Source organism: Macrotis lagotis, chromosome 8 (genome assembly GCF_037893015.1).
Source record: "Macrotis lagotis isolate mMagLag1 chromosome 8, bilby.v1.9.chrom.fasta, whole genome shotgun sequence".
NCBI lineage: Eukaryota > Metazoa > Chordata > Mammalia > Peramelemorphia > Peramelidae > Macrotis > Macrotis lagotis.
Window position 1 is genome coordinate 143,447,927 of NC_133665.1, and position 19,163 is coordinate 143,467,089.

General features: G+C 45.7%; 1 protein-coding gene across 3 annotated transcripts; it reads right to left on the reverse strand.

Moving 5' to 3' along the window:
• Nucleotides 1–59: 59 nt before the first annotated feature.
• Nucleotides 60–16,678, reverse strand: IL17RC (interleukin 17 receptor C). Of its 3 annotated transcripts, none has more exons than XM_074198605.1 (18): nt 16,290–16,677; nt 15,871–15,892; nt 15,484–15,633; nt 14,266–14,343; nt 13,957–14,066; nt 12,733–12,844; nt 10,247–10,291; nt 9,934–10,073; nt 9,164–9,223; nt 8,890–8,944; nt 8,515–8,702; nt 8,213–8,263; nt 6,997–7,042; nt 6,776–6,897; nt 6,209–6,268; nt 1,318–1,363; nt 1,071–1,166; nt 60–651 (listed from the first exon to the last, which is right to left on the reverse strand). In XM_074198605.1, the coding sequence occupies exons 1-18, from the start codon at nt 16,395–16,397 to the stop codon at nt 74–76; spliced, it is 2,067 nt and encodes a 688-aa protein (XP_074054706.1). In that variant the 5' UTR covers nt 16,398–16,677; the 3' UTR covers nt 60–73. The 3 variants fall into 3 exon arrangements, with proteins under 3 accessions (XP_074054706.1, XP_074054704.1, XP_074054707.1); XM_074198603.1 differs by having other exon boundaries at nt 10,229–10,291; XM_074198606.1 differs by lacking the exon at nt 9,164–9,223 and having other exon boundaries at nt 10,229–10,291; nt 16,290–16,678.
• Between the last annotated feature and the right edge of the window lie 2,485 nt (nt 16,679–19,163).

Consider the following 19,163-nt stretch of genomic DNA (forward strand, 5'->3'; position numbering starts at 1 on the left):
CGGAGGCGCGGGTACAAAAATAAGGCTCGTGTTTATTCCGCGCGTGCCCGCGCCCCCCCCCCCCCCCCGCGGCTCAGAGCCGGGACGTGGCGCCCCGCCGCAGGCACTCGTCCAGGGCCGGCCGCAGGCTCTGCGCCACCCGCGGCGCCTGGGCCCCGAAGGCCTCCCGGCGCCTCGTGCCGGGCCCCGCCAGCGCCCTCAGGAAGGCGGGCATCTGGGAGGGCAAGGAGAAGACGGGCACGGCGCGGAAGAGCTCGGGCACGTCCCGGGCGGGCAGCAGCTCCTCGAAGCAGGCCACCAGGTAGCGGCCCGGCGCGCGGCCCTCCAGGAAGTCGGGCAGCACGCAGCTGAGCGAGGCGGCGAAGGGCCCGGTGCCCGCCGGAGCCTCCGCCCGCAGCCACTGGGCGCACAGCGCCGCGGCGCCCGGGGAGAAGAGCAGCACCAGCAGCCCGCCCTCCTGCAGCGCCCGGCGCCGCTGCGCGTGGAACCAGGCCAGGGGGCCCAGGGCGCTCAGCTCGCGCCGGTGCCACAGGTCCAGGGCCACCGGGAGCCGCAGCTGCGCCAGGGCCGTGGCCAGCGTGCCCACCAGGCGCTCGAAGCCCGCGTGGTCCGGACAGTAGAGCAGCAGCGCCCTGCGGCCCCGGGCCGCCCCTGCAACAGAGCCGGGGCGTCGGGGGCGGCCGGGCCGGGCCGACCCAGCCCCGCGGCCGCCCCCCTGCGAAGGGGCCCGGGCCGGGCCCGCCCCGCTCCGCCCCGCTCCGCCCCGCTCCGGCTCCTCCGCCCCTCTGGGGCCCCCGCTCCGCCCCGCTCCGGCTCCCCCGCCCCTCTGGGGCCCGGCCCTGACCCGCTCCGGCTCCCCCGCCCGGCCCCGCTCCGGCTCCCCCGCCCCTCTGGGGCCCCCGCTCCGTCTCCTCCGCCCCTCTGGGGCCCGGCCCCCGGCCCGGCTCCGGCTCCCCCGCCCCTCTGGGGCCCCGCTCCGGCTCCCCCGCCCCTCTGGGCCCCCGCTCCGTCTCCTCCGCCCCTCTGGGGCCTGGCCCGGGCCCCGGGCCCCGGGGGCCGCAGCGCCTCACCTTTCACGCCGCCCCGGTTGGCCAGGAGGAGCAGCAAGATGCAGGCGGCCAGGACCAGGAAGCCCAGCCACGCCAGGACCCAGCGCTTATGGACGTCTGGGGGACGGGATGGGGACAAGTCAGCACCGGGGCCAGCGACCTGGGCCCCTTGTTGGGGTGCGGAGGGGAGGCAGACCCCAGGGCCGCCCCGGCCCCCCACTCTCCCTCACGCCGGGAGGTCCTGGAGCTCCCCAGGGGTCATACTCACACTTTTGAAGAGAGCAGACCCACAGGACGCCTGTGTCATTCCACAACTGCAAAGCACAAGGAACCGTTAACCTTCAGGAGACCCTCCCACCCTTTTGCATCGCTGCTTCCTCTTTTCCCTTCCAAGACACTGCCCTGCCTTGCCTCCTCTCCCTCTCTCAGACCACATGTCTCAAACCCTTCCAGAGTCACCCTTAGCATCTTGACTGAGACTTTGAGAAATTCCTTTTCTACCTTCAAGACAGAGACAGGGGTGAATAGAGGGAAACAGATGGCGCTCATCGTCAGAGGACTGACTCCCTTAGTACCCAGGTCACCTAGGACAAGTCTCTAGATCCCCGGCCCTCAGTTTGGTGAGTCAGACTAGCAGGAGAGGCAGTGTGTTCATGGATAGAGTTAGCCCTGGAACCAGAAAGAACCCAGTCCTGCCGTTGACATCCAAGTTGTGTGAAACTGGGCAAGCATTCTCAGCAGCTCTCTCTAAAATGTTAACCTGCGTTCTGATAGGAGTTTTCTCATCTGGTAATGCTATCAAAGAAATTCCAGATCCGGGGTCCCCATATCTATTTTAGACTAGGAGATCTCTAAAGGGCCAACTCTGAATCCAGGGATCTTGAATAGTGTTCTCAACTTCACAAAGTATTTCCTGATCAATGTTATTTGATCCCATCTGACAAGAGATGATGAAATGGAGCCTCAGAATAGCTCAGTTGATTGGCTCATGTGCACATAGACAGTAAGGAGAAGCTAGGTGGCCCAGTAGATAGAATGCAGGACTGAAATCAGGAAGATTCCTCTTCTGAGTTCAAATCCAGCTACACACTCTTCCTAGCCATGTGATTCTGGGCAAATTGCTTTGCCCTGCTTGCTTCAGTTTCCTTATCTTTAAAATGAATCAAATGGCAAATCACTCCAACAGCTTTGCTAAGAAAACCCCAAATGGGGTCACAAAGAGTCAGACAGAGCAATATCACACAGAATAAGTATCAAGATTGTAATTTGAACCTAGATCTCCCAGCTTTAGATCCCATACTCCCTCTACTCTGCCATGCTGCCCAACCCCCAAATCCTAGATATCCTTCCAGATCTGTTTAAGAACTACCTTAGGTCTCTTTTCTTCAGGAAAACCTTTCCTGGCTGTTCCATCCCCTTGGATCTGCTCCTTAAAGTCATCTCATTGCCAAGCTGGTCAAATAAATATTATACTTTCTCACCATATCTGACTCATATAAAACCTGTGCCCAGTAATTTTTAAGGACACATTTACATTTCCTTTCAAAGAGATATTATTGGGGCAGCTAGGTGGAGCAGTGAATAGAGCACCAGCCCTGCAGTCAGGAGTACCTGAGTTCAAATCCAGCCTCAGACACTTAATAATTACCTAGCTGTGTGGCCTTGGGCAAGCCACTTAACCCCATTGCCTTGCAAAAACCTAAAAAGCAAACAATCAAAAAAAAACCCCAAAGAGATATTATTATGCAGACTATAGTTGGACTAATACAATAATGATGTTCTATCTATATTATCATAATTGTTTCATTTTTTATTCTGTTTTGGTTTATTTTTGCAAGGCAATGCGGCTAAGCAGCTTGCCCAAGGCCACACAGCTAGCTAATTAGTAAGTATCTGAGGTCAAATTGGAACTCAGGTCCTCCTGACTCCAGGGCTGGTGCTCTATTCACTGTACCACCTAGCTACCCCATCATAATTGTTTTAAGTGTGATATCCTGTTCTCTACAATTAAACTTTAACTTCCATCAGAGCAGAACCCTAAAAGTGTTATTCCCTTGTATTTCCCACAGCATGCAACATATCCAGAATTTTCCAAAATTAAATTTGGTTACATTTGGAGAAATAGTAATAAAATCAATTGTAAATTTATGAAATTAATTATAAAATATAATTAATTCATATGTATTGATAAGGAGGATCAGAAAATTCCTAGTCTTCATAGAATCATAGAATTTTAGAACTTATCAACCTTTCTTATGTTTTTAAATTTATTTTTTATTGAAATATCCTTTGTTTTTTACATTATCTTCATTTCTGAGCACATTTTCCCACCACCCCCTACCCATCCATCCATCCCTTGTAATAGTGAATTAAAAAGGAAAGGGGGGGGAAATCAATATGATAAAAGTAACCAAAGCAGGTTATGTATGTAATGTTCTAGACTCATAGTCGATCACCTCTACAAGGAAAGGATGGAAGGGTATTTTCTTTTCAGCCAAGTTTAGTGATTACAATTATACTGTATTGTGGGGGTGGGGGGCGTTGTTGCTGTTGTTCTTTCCTTTTACATTCTAACTTTGAAGGAAATTGAAGATCTTGAATGCTAAGACAATTCTCTATGATTCCATAATAGGTTAGAGGCAGAGTTAGTGGTGTTGCTTGTGTATATTCTTCCTTTTTAATAAGATAGTAAATCATCAAGAAAATTAATGGGAAACCCTTCCTGGGAGGTTCCAAGAACAGAGGTTTTAAATACAAAGAGGGATTTATTCCTAGCAGAAAAATTATCACATAATCCACAGTTATACAGCAGAAAAAGCAATCTAATAATGCCATCTAAACATGAGTATTGCCTTAGCTCCCAGGCTGTGTGGGGGAGGGAGAGAGAGAGCAGGGCTTACTACAAATAGCAAGAGATTGGGTTTCCTGCAGCAATCATCCATATGACAGGCACCTTGCTGTAGGAGATTGAAAAGCAGTGGAAGACATGACTTTCTATTTGCTTCCTGTGTTCATTAGTCTCCCCATTAGTCAACTGGATCCTAAAGAGATAGATGAGGGCCCTTGCTTCTTCCACATCTTCCTAAAAAAGTATAGCCCAGACTGCTATACAGAACAGATCCTTGTTGATAGTGTTTATTATAGGTCGACAGAATACTCAAACTCTAGGGGACTTTATACCCAAGTCTTTAAATTTAAACTCATTAATAATGTTGTCCTATGGAAGTCACAGCAGTCATGGACCTTAAACAAGGGCAGAAACCATGAAACTATAGAATGTAAGAACACAGAATATGAGAGGTGAAAGTGAAGTACAATATCAACATTTGTGAAATTCCTGTCTAGAAAGGGGTCCCTGACATCCTTCTGGGCCCTGAGAAATTCCTTAGAAATATAACTTTGGCTAGGCACCTTTGGGTCTGAAAATATTCTGAATAGGACCCAAGGGGTCACGGATATACCATAAATTTGGCTAAGATTCAGAAAGCCCCCTTGTTAGCCTAATTATCTTGCTGTATCTGTAAAATTCCTGCTTCCTCCCAGGACTGCCTCCCCTTCCCCAGATTTGGCTGGAACCATAAGATAGTAAATTCCACTCCCTCAAACTTGTGGGAAGCCTGTGAATATGTGACTCCCTCTGTCTCAGGAAATATGTTCAGACATAACACAGAGACCCTGACCCTTTTCTTACTTTGTCTAGCCCCCTATCTATACTGAGCCATATGTTTACTTATGTTTGTAGCAGTATGACAAGACAATATATCTAACTGCTGTCTTTGCTTCTGTAGCCTGCTTGCTCTCAGTACCCCTCCCCCTCAAAACACTATAAAAACCTTATCCCCTGAACACTCAGGTACTGTCTGATTTGGGTACTCATCATCCCCAGGCAGTCCCTGGGAATATTAAACATCTCCAAACATCAAATTCTGGTCTCCATCTCGTTTTTTGGGTTCAACAAAAGGAACCTTATACTATTGTGTATTAGTCCAGGAGAAAAATCACAAGAAGGTAAAGGAAACAATATTGAAAGATTTCAGTTCTTTGATCAATGCAAATCTGATCTCAGAATTGATTGATGGTGAGGAAGTGGACCACATAGTGAGGAATGAGAGATTCATTTTCAGACATGGCCGGTGTATTGATTTTTTATTGACTGCCTGTATTTGTTCCAAGGAGAAATTCTATTTTAGGTAGTGAGACATCTTTAGGAAATGGCAGTGACATGTATAAGACATTTTAAAAATGAAAACATCTTAGGGACTGTGAAACAGAATGTTAGAATGGTGGTAGATCCAGAAGAGACAGAATATTCGAAGAGGGAATAGCTTGGGAGGGACCTGAAGGTTTGGAGTGTTTGGACATAGAATGTCACAACTGAAAGGGGCCTCAAAACAGAGAACAACTAATCCAGTATCACCTCCCCTCCCTCCTCCTCTTAATTTTACAAAGAAAGAAACTGAAAAGTAAAGAGAGAGAAAAAAGAAAATGAATCACTTATAACTCAATCTCACAAGCCTGTGAGGCAGGAAGGGCAAGTTTAGGTCCAGACCTATGATTTCATTGACGTCAGTGACTTCCAAATCAGGAAACTCCCTCTTCCCATCTGTAGTGATTCTTACTCTTTTAGTGAGTGGCCTGGGGCCCTGGGGGTGGGGGGTAGGGGTGAGGGGATGGAGGGGAACTTAAGTGACTTGCCCAGTCATACCACCATTACAAGGCAGAGGTGGGGTTTGAATCTAGCTAACTCTGAGGTCAGTTCTAACTGCAAACCACAGTGCCTCCAGATCATAGGATCACAGATGTCAGAGGTCATCTAGATCATTTCCTGAATTTTACAAATGAGAAAACTGAGGCCCAGCAAAGTGAAATAACTATTGCAAATGTCAAATCTGGAAGTCACTCAGGTAAGTGAGAATCAAAGATGAGATTCCCACTGTATCAGACAGTTCTTTAAAATCATTCCCAAATTCTAGCTGAAGTTTCTAGCAAAGGGATAGAATAGTGAAGTGACTACCACAGTGAAAGCATCAGATCTAGAACTAAAATCCAAGTCTGTCTCTGTTCAGTGGTTGGTCCTTTCATTCTCCCAGGTCAGGATGCTTGACTAGGATACCCTTCCCCCAGCTGTTCGTTTTTGTGGACCTCTCCCTTTCACTAACCTGCATGCACTGACCGGACTGTAGGTCTTGAAGAAGCTGTTTTCCAAGGAGGGCTGCTCTCTGCCAAACCAAATAGGAGCTGTCATGTGGCCCCACCAGAGTGGGGGTGGGAGGAGGGTGGGAGCTGGGGGAAAGAGGAGCTGCAGGAAAGGGGGGGAAGTGCACTGAGGCAAGACCCCTCAAATCTCAAGGTTACCTTAGGAACCTGAAAGTGACCCCAGGTTTTATGGCCACAGGATTTAGGAGGAAAAAAACTAGGGATTAACACAGATCAAGAATGAAGAACCTAAAAAGATTTTGGATGCCATCAAGTCCAACCCTCTCATTTTACAAATGAGGAAAATAAAGCACCAAAAACTTAAGTGATTTGCCCCAAATCACAAAGTTAGTAAGTAACTGAGTTGGGATGTGAATATATGTTTTCCTGACTCTAAGTCCAATGCCAGAGGATGGGCAGGGAGGACTCACTGGAAGATTAGGGGGTGACATTGTGGAATACAGTTGGGGATGGGAGAGCATGGTATATGGAATAGGAAATGGGCTGTAGGATGTGGAATTGGTGCTCACCGTATGGGCCATGCTTGGCAGGAGGGTGCAACCACTGGTCTCCATGGCACAGAAGGATTGTGTCTCCTGAGGTCCCCAAGTCTCCAGCACTAGTATGTCATCCCTTAGAGGGTCCAGAATATCTGGGAGGAGTTAAAAGTCAGAAAATTCAGAATGAGAACCATTTTTCTTCAAATCTTTCCCAGTCTAGGTCTTCCCCTTTCTTCCTCCCAGGGTCTTACCCTCCAGTGGGCACTCCTGAATGTGGAGCTTTCCCCTACTCCACACCTAAAGGGAAGAAGGACAGAATCAGGTAATCTGATGAAGCGAAGCCTCCAGATGCAAAGGAGGAAGGAGAAGGAAAGGTTAAGATAAAGATAGGAGGAGGGCACATATCCTAAAAAATAATAATATTTAGGTAGCTAGGTGGCACAGTGAATAGAATACCAGCTCTGGTCTCAGGAGAACTTGAGTTCAAATCCAATCTCACTTACTGTGTGACCTTGGGCAAATTATTTAATCTCTAGTCTATAAAATGGGGAATCTAATAATACCCTCCTCCCAGGATTATTATGAGAATCAAATGAGGCTTTGCAAACCTAAAAGTGATATATAAAGTGATTCCTATTGTTATTTTTAAAAAGATAAGTTTAAAATGTAAAAATAAGTTATAATGATGAAGAAGAATTTTGGGGTTTGTATATAATGAATCAGGAAGCCCTGGATTTTAGTTCCTACTTCTGACCAATATTAGCTGTGTGACCCTAGATAACTCATTTCACTATTCAATACTTCCAGACAGCTGCAGGACCCTGGAGTTGCAAAGCAGTTGCCTCACCACATGGAGTTTATTTACTATGCCAATGGAGTCAAAGGTTGGGGAATAATGATGATAATCCCTCACATTCGTATAGCAATTTATGTAGTTTTAAAAAGCTCTTTCATATGTGTGTTATCTTAACTTCAATATAAAGAAACTAAGTATTTGCCAGCAAAATACCACTTCTGGGGACAAGAATCTCTATGTCTCTATCTATCAGTCCAGTCAGAGTCAGAAGAACACTTAGCCCAGGGGTTCTGGATCTTATTTATGTTATGGATCCTGCTCACAGTCTGGTGAATCCTATTCTCAGAAGAATGGTTTGTTACTTACATTCATAATTAAAGAAAATCTTCAATTTCAGTTAAAGGTTAATAAAAGAAAGAAGGAATTTCCCCCCCTTCCATGTTTTCAGATCCCCCTGAAATGTAGCCACCAACCCTTTGAGTCTGAGGGAAGTAAGATGAGAACTCCTGATCTAATACACCCCACAATTTTACAGATGTGAAAACTGAGTCTCAGATGGGAAGGGACCTGCCCAGCATCAAATGGAGTTTATTTGTGGCAAAGCTAGAAATAAAACCCAGAGTCCAGTTCTCCTGGGCCCAGCATGCTTTCTTCTCCTTTGGGACTCTCACCTGAACACAGACATTAGGATGGAGAGTTTTCAGAGGGAGGTCCTGGAATTTCTGTAGAGAAGAGGAGGGAAGGAGAAAAGAAGGAGATTCTCAGAGTTAATAGATACAAGGGATGAGTGAGTGTATGTTTTAATCTCTCTACCATCTCTCCCCACCCCAACCTCTTGGATTACTTGACCTACTTTCCTTGAATTCTGGTATCCCTTCTTCAGCTATTCCCTAGCCTCTTCCTTGATTACCTATCACACCCTTACCCTTAACACCCTCCCTCCTGTCTCACCCTCTCTCCTCCCTTCCCTTACATTCACAGTGACATTCTGCAGAAGTTTGGGCACAGGCAAGGGATGGCAGGTTTCACTATCCATCAGCTTCCAACAGAGAACAGTCTCTGCAGACAATGGGCAGGGTGCCTCCACTTGCCAGCTCAGGCTTGTGGTCCTCAAGAACTTCAACTTGCTATGGCTCCACAGATTCTGCTGGGCCCTGGAGTCTGGAGAGGAACAAGTGTGGAAGATCCAGGGATTTTTCCTCTGGCCTACCCACCAAAGGAACCTTCCATTTCACCCTGTCCCCTTCATTTTCCCTCTCTATCCTCTCTCCACCCCACTAAAACTCCAGGATCAAAGACTGCCTCCCCCCACACACACACTTCAACCTCAGGACCCCAAATTTCTCACCTTCTCGGAAGGGGCAATAGGTGTTTCTGAGAGAATCACTCACATTTGAATGAACCTGGAAAATAAATCAGTTTAGGTGATGGAACAGAAGACAAAATTTAATCTTTCGTTGACTTTGGAATGGACCCTTTCTTCCTCTTTCCCTTTTTTTCTCCCATTCCCCCCCCCACCCACATATACCCTACACATACTTTGGGCTCAGGGAGAGATTTCTGGATCTCCCACCATTTTCACCATCACCAAGTTTTAGGCCTTGAATAGACTCAGTTCCTACCTGGATACAGAGGCAAGGGACAAGATCCGTTTGGTTCAGGGTGATATTCTGTGGCCCTGTCTAAGGGACAAGGCAAGGATGAAATCTGAGATACCACTACTACAGGGAGTTGGGGTGGAGAGGGAGGGCAGAGAGGGAGGGAAGACAGGCTTCGGGAAAGGAGATGAGAGGCTATGACCAAAGAAAAGAAGTCAACCAGGCCTGAGGGTAGGAGGAGGTATGATTTCAGAAAGCTTGAAGCAGCTCTGTTCCTCAGTGATCTTCCCTTCTTCCAATCACCAGGGCATGAAATTCTAACATTTTAGATTCTAACATTTAGATTCAATTTGGGCCCTGGAGACTTTTTTGTTTTTGAGTGTCCTTTTAAAATAAAAATACTAATAGAATAGGGATGAGGATGGAGGGGAGGCCCTTGTCAGAGGCTACCACATCCAGGATTTGTTGGCTGGCTCTGGAGAACAAGTTTGAGAGAGGGAATAGGATCCAAGTCAAGGGACAGAGAGAGGGGCCAGGAAGAAGGAAAGACGGGAAAGGTAGGAGACACCCAAAGAGGGACTGCAGAGATTGAAACAAAGGAGAGAGAACCATAAGCTTAGACTGGGTTAGTTTGTTTGTGGGAGAGGAGGGGAGGGGAGAGGAGAGGAAGAGGTGTTGACAAAGAGATCTTAGGCAAGGAAGAGCCAGGTTGGAGACCCCAATGCAATGCAGGGAAGAGAGTTAGGAGATTGAAGCAGAAATGGGATATTGAAGAGAGCAGTATTCCTTCTCACCAAGACTCCATGAAACCTGTCTATCCGACTATCCCTGGTCTGATCCCAATAAACAGAGAGGACATAGTTCTGCTTGATGGAGGCATCCAGCACCATCTGTATAGTATCCCCTTCAGTTGAGATATTGAAGGAGGGCAGCACTGGAAGGGAATTGGGGAGGGGGAGATGAAGTTCCATCCTGATCTTTCATCCCTAGCAGCACCCCTTCCTCCTATCTGATCCCCAGTTCAGACTCTCTCTCTATCTCCTCCTGCCCCCAACCTTGTCCCACCTCCCAACTTTCCCCTCTTCTCACCCCCACTCCATTCAATACCCCAGCAGCTCTGGACACTGTCCTGCATTTCAGGTCTGAAGCAATCTGAGGAGAGAACAGAATGAAGGCCTCAGTAGTGTCCAGGAAAAAAACAGAAGAGATAATAATGTCTCTTCTCAAGTCCTTATTCACTGACTGAATAGGTAACCAGTCAATAAGTATTTCTCTCTCTCTCTCTCTCTCTCTCTCTCTCTCTCTCTCTCTCTCTCTCTCTTCTTTTTGCGAGGCAATGGGTTTAAGTGACTTCCCCAAGGTCACACAGCTAAGTTATTATTAAGTGTCTGATGTCGGATTTGAACTCAGGGCAGGTGCTGTATCCACTGTACCACCTGGTTGCTCCCAGTCAATAAGCATTTCTTAAAGGCCTACTATGTGTCAATGGTATGGGTGATAATAAGGTCTCTCAAGAACTTTGGAACTGATTGTGTAGCATGGGAGACATTGGCACAGAACTGCCCTGCATGGTATGCCCATCAAAGAAAGCTCTATGAGCAAAGCAGAATTGTCGTAGCTCAAAAAAACAAAACAAAACAAAACAAAACCCCAAAATCCTGAGATGCACAAATTTAAGAGTCTTCTCCACTCCAAATGTTCATATGGATTATTTGTGCTAAACCTGGGGTAGAACATCTCAAGCTTATATTAGTATGATCAGTGGGACATGACTTGACTCCAACAGTGATGTCATATTGACCCTCTTTGAGAACAAAAGACTAAACAATTATGTGTCATAAGACAAGACTTAGGTAAAACTTGTACCAGCTTCCCCACCCCCTCCCCACCCAAATACCAAGGATGGTTGCATTTCATCCAAATATGGAGGATCACTGGATTTGGCTGGTCACCTAATCTGACTCCCTTAATTAAAGATTAAAAAATGGAAGTCCAGTAAGGTCAAGTGATTTACAAAAGTCAAGTCAGTATTTACAAGTCTGTCAGTATTCAAAACCAGCAATCATGACTCTGAAATCCAGTGACTTTTTCCTATTTTTCCTCCAATGCTTGAAATGAATCCATTTTTAGTAAACATTTATTAAGCACCTACTATGTACCACATACTTGGCCAGATATTGGGAATACAAAACCAAAGATGGAAAAATCCTTGTTCTCAAGGACTATTAGCCCATCATCATCATCATCACTATTACTATACCTCATTAAACCTTATTATTTTATCCCCTTATTAAGAGAAATAGTATGCACATATGTAAATACATACAAAGTAAATGGGGATTCAAACTGGAACTGTGATTTCTTTGGTAGAGGCAATTCTCAAGTGAGGGAAATCCCTCTCCCAATGGAGAAAGGCCAAGCCAGCTCTCTGTAGACAATGACATACTGTCTCTCATAAAAAAAAAATTAATAAAATATAATAGCAATTAAGTGGGGGGGATTAGAAAATACTCACATGAAAGGCATTACTTACATTTTGCCTTTAAGGAAACTTGAGTTTCTAAGAGGTGGAGCTCAGGGGAGATTCCAGATATGAAGAATAATTGGTACAAAAGGACAGAAATAGGAGAAGGAATGGAGTGGTAAGAAGGCTCAGCACACTTGGAGGGTAGTGTAGAATAAGCCTAGAAGAATTATGCTTCAAATGCAGAACCTTTCATCCTACAATAAGAGCAAGGCTAGGGATAATCTGACATAACCTAGACAGAGATTCCTGAGCTGTAGGGAACCTTAGAGGTTCCCTGATTTTATAGATCAAATTCCCTGATTTTATAGATTATGCAGCTAAAACTTATTAGGGGCAGTGACTTGCCCATAGTCTTGGGGAGTGATAAGGGACAAAATCTAGATTCAAATCCAGTCTTCTTCAGTTTAACAAATGCCAATGCCCCCAGAGAAGGAACTTGGGAATTTAAACTCAAGTGCAGGGGCAGCTAGGTGACTCAGTGGGTTGAGCACCAACTCCAAAATCACGAGGACCTTACACACAACTAGCTGTGTGACCCTGGGCAAGTTACTTAACCCTGATTGCCTAAAACAAAAAAACACCCAAAATCTCAAATTCAGTTGAACATTCTAAAATTACAAAGACCAAACTTGGTCTCAAAGAAAAGAAATGAGAATACATCCCACCTTTTTTGAGTGGGGCAGAGGTTATAGAATAGAATAGTATATTTATGTCAGATTTTTTACAATGTGTGCATTACTTTTGCTCCACTATTTTTCTTTTAATTCTTGGATATACTGGATGGCACAGTTGGAGGGGAAAGACTCTATTAGAAAATGAAGGGGATAGAAAAACCAATAAAAATTTACACTATTAAAAAAACCTCTCAATTTCAGGTAAAAATGATTAGTCTTAGAGGCTTTCCTATTAGTAGGTTGTGATGGGGGGGGAAAGAGAAAGCAGACTTGAGAGGAAAGGATTCAAAAAGATGAGACTAAAGATCAATTTTCTCCCTTTTAGATGTTGCCAAAGTCTTACCTTGTTTCCCTCCTCTCCCTGCCTGACACCCCAATGATCTCCCACTCACCTGGTAGTTGTAGTGTATGATTGAGTTTCTTCTGGTTGGGGGACTGGGTATAGGACAAGATCTGTACTTCCCCCCCTACTGGGGCCTCAAAGCAGTCAAATACCACTGAGCCCTGAGAAGTCAAAAAAGTCCACAATCATTGACTGGATCCTTAGCTCTCTCCAATAAACAATCCTGCCTTTCTCTACCCTACCAGGCCTTCCCAGAACCTCCTTCCATGATTACCTAGAGGCAAAATAAAAATCATTTACCTTGATCATTTTTACCCTGTGATTTCCTCATAACAGCTTTGGGAAGTCATGAGGAAGATTTTAGAGATAAGGAAACTGAGGTCCAAAGAGGGAAAGTGATTTGTCCACAGTGAACCAACTGATAAATGTGGAGGTCAAGATTCAAACCCAGATCTTTTGACTCCAAGACTAGTACCCTCTAAAATGTCTAAATGACAAAGTGGAAAAAGTTTTAGGCTTGTGGTCAAGAAGACCCAAGTTCAAATCTAGCCTCAGATGCTTACTAGAATGACCGTGGGCAAGTCACTTAATTTTAATCTGCCCCAGTTTCCTCAACTGTAACATAGGGACAATACCAACAACTAAGTTCCAGGGTTGTTGTGAGAATCAAATCAGATAATTTTTGCGAAGCATCGAAAAGCACAGTAACTAGCACATAGTAAATTCTTCATCGTTTCCTCTAGAAAGTTCTACCCAAGGTCAGTTCTTTCCCTCAAATACTCTGTTTTTATCCTTTTCAAAGCATTATTATAACTATCACCTTATTTGTTCTTTTTTTAAAGTTTTTTTTTGTTTGTTTTTAGTTTTTTTGCAAGGCAATGGGGTTAAGTGGCTTGCCCAAGGCCACACAGCTAGGTAACTATTAAGTGTCTGAGGTCGGATTTGAACTCAGGTACTCCTGACTCCAAGGCCAGTGCTCTATCCACTGAGCCGCCTAGCCACCCCTTTGACCTTATTTGTTCTTGAAAACAACCTTATGAGGGAGTCAGAGCAGTAATTAGCCCCATTTTAAAAATTAGGGAAACTGAGGCATGGGGCAACCTGAAACTTGCCCAAGGCCACACAACAATATATTGCCAGAGCCCAATGTTTTCCTGATTTCTTTTGGTATATTTATGTCCCAGTAGAATTTCAGGGAAGAGATTTAGGATAAAGGCTTAAACAATTGACCAGCATCCCCAAAGCTTCCCTTCCCTTTCATCTCTCAACCTACCACATTTTGGCCTGGCTGTACCATGGCAGCAGGCACCTCTACCATCACCCAGATACATCTGTCAGTGAGGTAGGCCTGGAAGGAGAGGATGACTTTTGCCTGGAGAGATTCTATGAGAGATACAATACAATTCAACTCAGTCAACATTTATGAATCACCACTGAGTAAAGAGGGCTGTGGTGAGACATTGTGCTAAAATAGCAGCCTGGGTTGAGATCAGGGACTAAGGGAAGCATGTGCAAGGAATCATCCTTCCTCCTGGAGGGAGGAGAGCAGAGACCTGGAGCAGGGGGGTGGGGGTTGTCTTACCATTTCGAGGCCAAGGATGAGATGTTAGTTCAGTATCTTCTTGGAGCCCAGTCTCATCACGATCTTCCTTCCTAGGTTCTAAAATGTCAAAGCAGAGTCCTGAGCCCTAGCACCCCACCCACCCCCATCTCAGAGACAGTGAGTAAGTTTTCTGGCCCCTTTCCCAGGGTTTTCTGGAATTCCCTGTACTGGGAAATAAAGCCTCTAGGCTGTGTACTGGGGGGTCCTTCCTATCTAAGCTGCTATGACCTGAGATGGAGGAGCCCAGGTAGGAGGAACCCTGAGCCAACAGCTGAATTCCTGCCCCGTCTAGAGAATTTAAGGGGACATCCTTCTCCGCCAAACCTTCTCCACTCCTAATCATGAACCTGAGACCTCCTCAGATGACCACACTATGTTGTTTTATCCTCTGAATTTATCACTCCCTACCCCCTTTCCAAATGCTTTCCTACCAGGACTTTTCTCTCCCCTATCTTGGAGGATCTCTTTCCCCTCAAATCTAGTGACATACATGAATGGCAAGAGCAGAATAAACTATCCTCTACCCTAACCTTAGCCCTCTTTCTTCCACCAACATCTCTCTTCCTGTCTCCTCTTCTTTTTCCCATAAAGATTTTTTTCCTCCCTTCTTCCATTTTTTGTATCAGTTCCCCCTTTCAAGTGTCCTATTGTCCCCAACTTTGACTGCCCCCCCATCACACACATTCATATACCCATTAGAGCTAGAAAAGACTTTGAAGTAGCATCCTTATGTTAAAGAAGGCTGAGATTAATAGCCAGTCACCCAAGAGACATGGTGTAATTCAGGACAAAAAAAACCTAAAAAACCCCCCTAAAAAACTATTTGCTCTGGTTCAAATTTCAGCACTGGGCACCTTATTTAATCTCCCTGAGTCTCAGCTTCTTCATCTATAAAATTGGGGGGGGTGGATTCAATTAGATAGCCCCTAAAGTCCCTTTCAGCTCTAACCCTATGAGCTTATAAGCCTAGATAGGAGAATGAAAGATTTGAACCCAAATCTTCGGATCTCAATCATTCCCCTTTGCCAAACTGTGTCCCTATCAGCTTTCTCTTCTCTCCCCACCCCCTCTTACCCACATCCCACTTGCTCTTCTCTCTACCTTCTTGCCCCAGAGTCTCCCATCTGGGCAGGAGGTGCCTCCTGCACTGCTGCCCCACACACACACACACACGCATACACACATAGAGTCTCTCACCCTGCACTGTTAGATTGAGGGTTGTCACTCGAACACAAGGGACGCAGTCACTCTCTTCCCTGCATCGAAGAACCACTTCTGTCTGTAGCTTTGTGGGCACCAGCACTGGCTCTTTGGTGGGTTCAGCACTCTCCAGCAGGCAGAGCACTTCTGCAGGAGGAGGCAAGGGGCAATATCTACCCTATCCAAGCCAGAATGGGGGGGGGGGGGACAAGGGAGGAAGACTGTGCTTGCCCTCATTGCTAATACAAGGGTGGGTGCTGGGAGAAAGAATTCCCTAGGAAGCCCCAGGGAACCAGTTTGGCCAGACCTAAAGGATTATGGAGGTCTCCGAGAAGCCAGTGGCAGAAAAGTCAATTTCATCTCCAGTCTTTTCTTGATACTCACCCATAAACTGACATGAAAGACCCTAGGGAAAGAAAAGGAGTTCAGAGGTTCCATGGCTCCCCTTAGCCAATTTTCCCACATGCATCTCTAAGTAGGATTCACACTGTGTACTATCCTTGAGGATACAGAGAGATGAGTTCAGGTTCTAAGTACAAAGATTGGAATCCTACTGAAGCCTCAAAATACCCAAGCCAGTAGCCCAGAGGGAAAGGGTAAGCGGAACTAGTTGTTTGGCTACCTCCCCCCCACCCCCTGCCCTTCCCCCTAGCCCAATACCAGCCTTACCTAGCCAGACCTGAAAGGGCAGTTACACCAGAGCTGGGCTGGTGGTAGCTGGTACTGCCAGAGCCCCAAGCCAGAATATGTGTACTCATCCCCCCAAACATTCTCGAAATCCCTCTAAGACCCCAGGAACTTACCTGAGAGCATCGGGCTTCATCTTTGGACTCTACCTTCTTCTCCAGAGAGAAGACCCAGGGCCTGCTCCCAAGAACTAAAGAGAAGAGGAGGAGCCATGGCATGGGCATCTTCTAGTTGTCAATCAGTGTTGTCAGCCAGGGCTCAGTCCTGAAGCTGCTCCCCTTTGGGGGGGAGAAGTGATTTTTGCCCTCCTCACCCAGGGCAACTGTTACTCTTTCCCTCTTGAAGACCCAGTTATGTCACAGTGGGGACTGGGACCCCTACCCTCCCACTCCTATCCTGGCTCTGGGGCCTCCTAGGGTGGGAGGGTTGGGAAGAGATTCCAGTCTCTCAGCTCCCTTGACCTCTCTTTCCAATATGATCTCCGAATCCAAAGTGCTTTCGATTCAGCTCAGAGCATTGCTGTCTCCGCCTCCTGTTCCAACCCCTGTCCTGTCCTGTCCCTCCCACAAAACCCTGGGCTTGGTGCCCTGACTCTGGATGACTGGGAAGTAGGCAAGACACACACACACACACACACACACACACACACACACACAAACAGACCCTGGCTATCTACCTGTGTAGGGAGTGGCAATATTGAGCAAGGTGTTCTGTGGAAAGATGGGAAAGGGGAGGGCGGTCCCAGAGGCCCTTTTCCAGGGACTTAATGGTATGAAATTATTCCATGTTATAAAATATGACATTCATCTTCCTGCTACTGATGTAGGTAATGCCCAACCCATTTCTCCTGGATCTTATAGCCCTGCCCTCTTCAAAACTTCCCATTTTGGTACCAATATAGATTCTAGGCTGCTGATGGCATCAAGAGGCCATGGCACTGTTAAACCTTCTGGGTATTGCCCCTTCAGGTCCTTGACTCATCACACAAAAGGGAGAGTTGGAGTTACAACTTAAGAGGACATGTGTCTCCACCAAGCCCAGGACATTGAATTTTGCTTGGTAAAGATGTGTGATCTCATAAAATGACAGACTGTGAAAGCTGAAAAGCTATATTTCCTAGCTATCCAAACCACTCCTTAAATAGAATTAATAATCACCCAACCTTGAAGCCCACCAAGAAGAGAGAAACATTACAGTCATTTCAGTGGAGATTTTTGTATTAGGTTAATGAATCCATAGTAATTCCTCTTCTCAGGTCAAGCTTATTGCTAGAATTCTCCTTGCATCTGACTCCCACAGTCCCATTTTGGTGACCACTGGGGTCCTTCATGCTGATCTTTTAAGAAAGTTTAATACCTCAACCCCTCACTTTATTGCCTACCATACCTTTTAAAAACATTAAACATCTTTTTTTGTATTGGGAACTAAAAAAGTATCAATGAGCACCAACATTTCCAAATACAAAAGAAATAGGATAATAATATATAAATGCTAATAATGTATAAAACTATGAACCTATAGATTGTTATTTGAAATATATAGCATTAATTTTAAAATATGTTACTATCATATATTACTTATTATATATTATATATATACTATCATATTTGGTATACATTTTAAAATGATTTTGTTTCAAGTTTTCTCCTTCCTCAATGACATTTTAAAACACTGTTATATTCCAACATACCCCAAACACTAATTGAACTATCGCTTTAAAAAAATAAGGCAAGTAAAGGAAACAGCTATAGTAGTAACTCTTCCCACCATCTTTCTAAAAGGAGAGTGTGTCATTATTTTCCCCCCAGAATATGGTCTTTATAATTAACTAATCAAAGTTCACAAGCCCATATTGTCAGTGATCTTTATTCATCATACTTGCTTTGGGTAGCCCATTGGATCCCATCCCAAACCATGAAAAGTAGTCTGGAATAACTTCTACTACTCAGCCTAGTCAAGTTCATTTCTCAATCACTTCCTCTGGTGTCCTCTTTAGATCTTGGGGATAATTGGGGGAGGGGAGCAGAGGCAGAAGGCTTGCTGAACCACAGGCAAAGAACATACCTAGACATAGGTAAGAGATAGGGGCAGGAACTCTGGGCTAACACGCTTGCTCTTGTATTGACTTCAGGTCAATGGGGCACAAACTGTTTTTATCATTCCCTCCTTTGCTTTCTAGCCCAGGCCCCTCCTCCATCTTCTGCTTTAGTACTCGCCTCACTAATAGCCTACCAGGAGACTAGGGTGGGGAGGGGAGGGTGAGGAATAGAGCAGGGAATCCTAAAGACTCCAAATCACTGTGATAGTCGGGTACAGAAATCTATCTTGGGGGCGGCTAGGTGGTTCAGTGGATAGAGCACCGGCCCTGGAGTCAGAAGGACCTGAGTTCAAATTCGACCTCAGACACTTAATAATGACCTAGCTGTGTGGCCCCCATTGCCTTGCAAAAACCTAAAAAAACCCCAAAAAACAAAAAAACAAAAAAGAAATGTATCTTACCCTAGAAGAAAGAAAGAAAATGGCAAGGGGACAGGGAGAGAGGAGGGTGGGGTGTAGGAGACAGAAGAGAGGAAGGATCCTGGGGGTCAGCTGCAACACTATGAGAGGGACAGGGTGAAAGGAGAGAGTAGAATAACCGGAGGTGGGGGACAGGGTGGAGGGAAAGGCAGCTCGCAATAAGCAAGATTGGGAGAAAAAAAAAACCCCAGACCGAGCTGCCGGTGTATGAATTCAGCCTGAAGCATACTTTTTCCCAGTTTAACCTTTATTTATGTTTCATTGTGTGTGTGTGTGGGGGCATGTTTACATTCGGAACGTGACCGGCAGTAACACATGTTGAAACCGCACCAGGCAACTTGCTTTCTCAATGGGGCGGGAAGAAGGTTCGGGAAGAATAATAAATATTGAAGCTCGCTTCTGTATGTAACGGGGGTGGGGTAAAAATCAAATGCACGTTAAAAAGTGCAGACTGAAAAGTAACAAAGTGAAAC

Excerpts from the sequence above, each read along its gene's own strand:
- IL17RC (XM_074198603.1), bottom strand. The coding sequence starts at position 16,397 with ATGCCCATGCCATGGCTCCTCCTCTTCTCTTTAGTTCTTGGGAGCAGG. Across the intron at positions 14,067-14,265 it reads TCATCCTTGGCCTCGAAATG|AATCTCTCCAGGCAAAAGTC; the intron begins GTAAGACAACCC and ends TATCTCTCATAG. Across the intron at positions 9,224-9,933 it reads ACAGGTTTCATGGAGTCTTG|ACAGGGCCACAGAATATCAC; the intron begins GTGAGAAGGAAT and ends CTTGTCCCTTAG.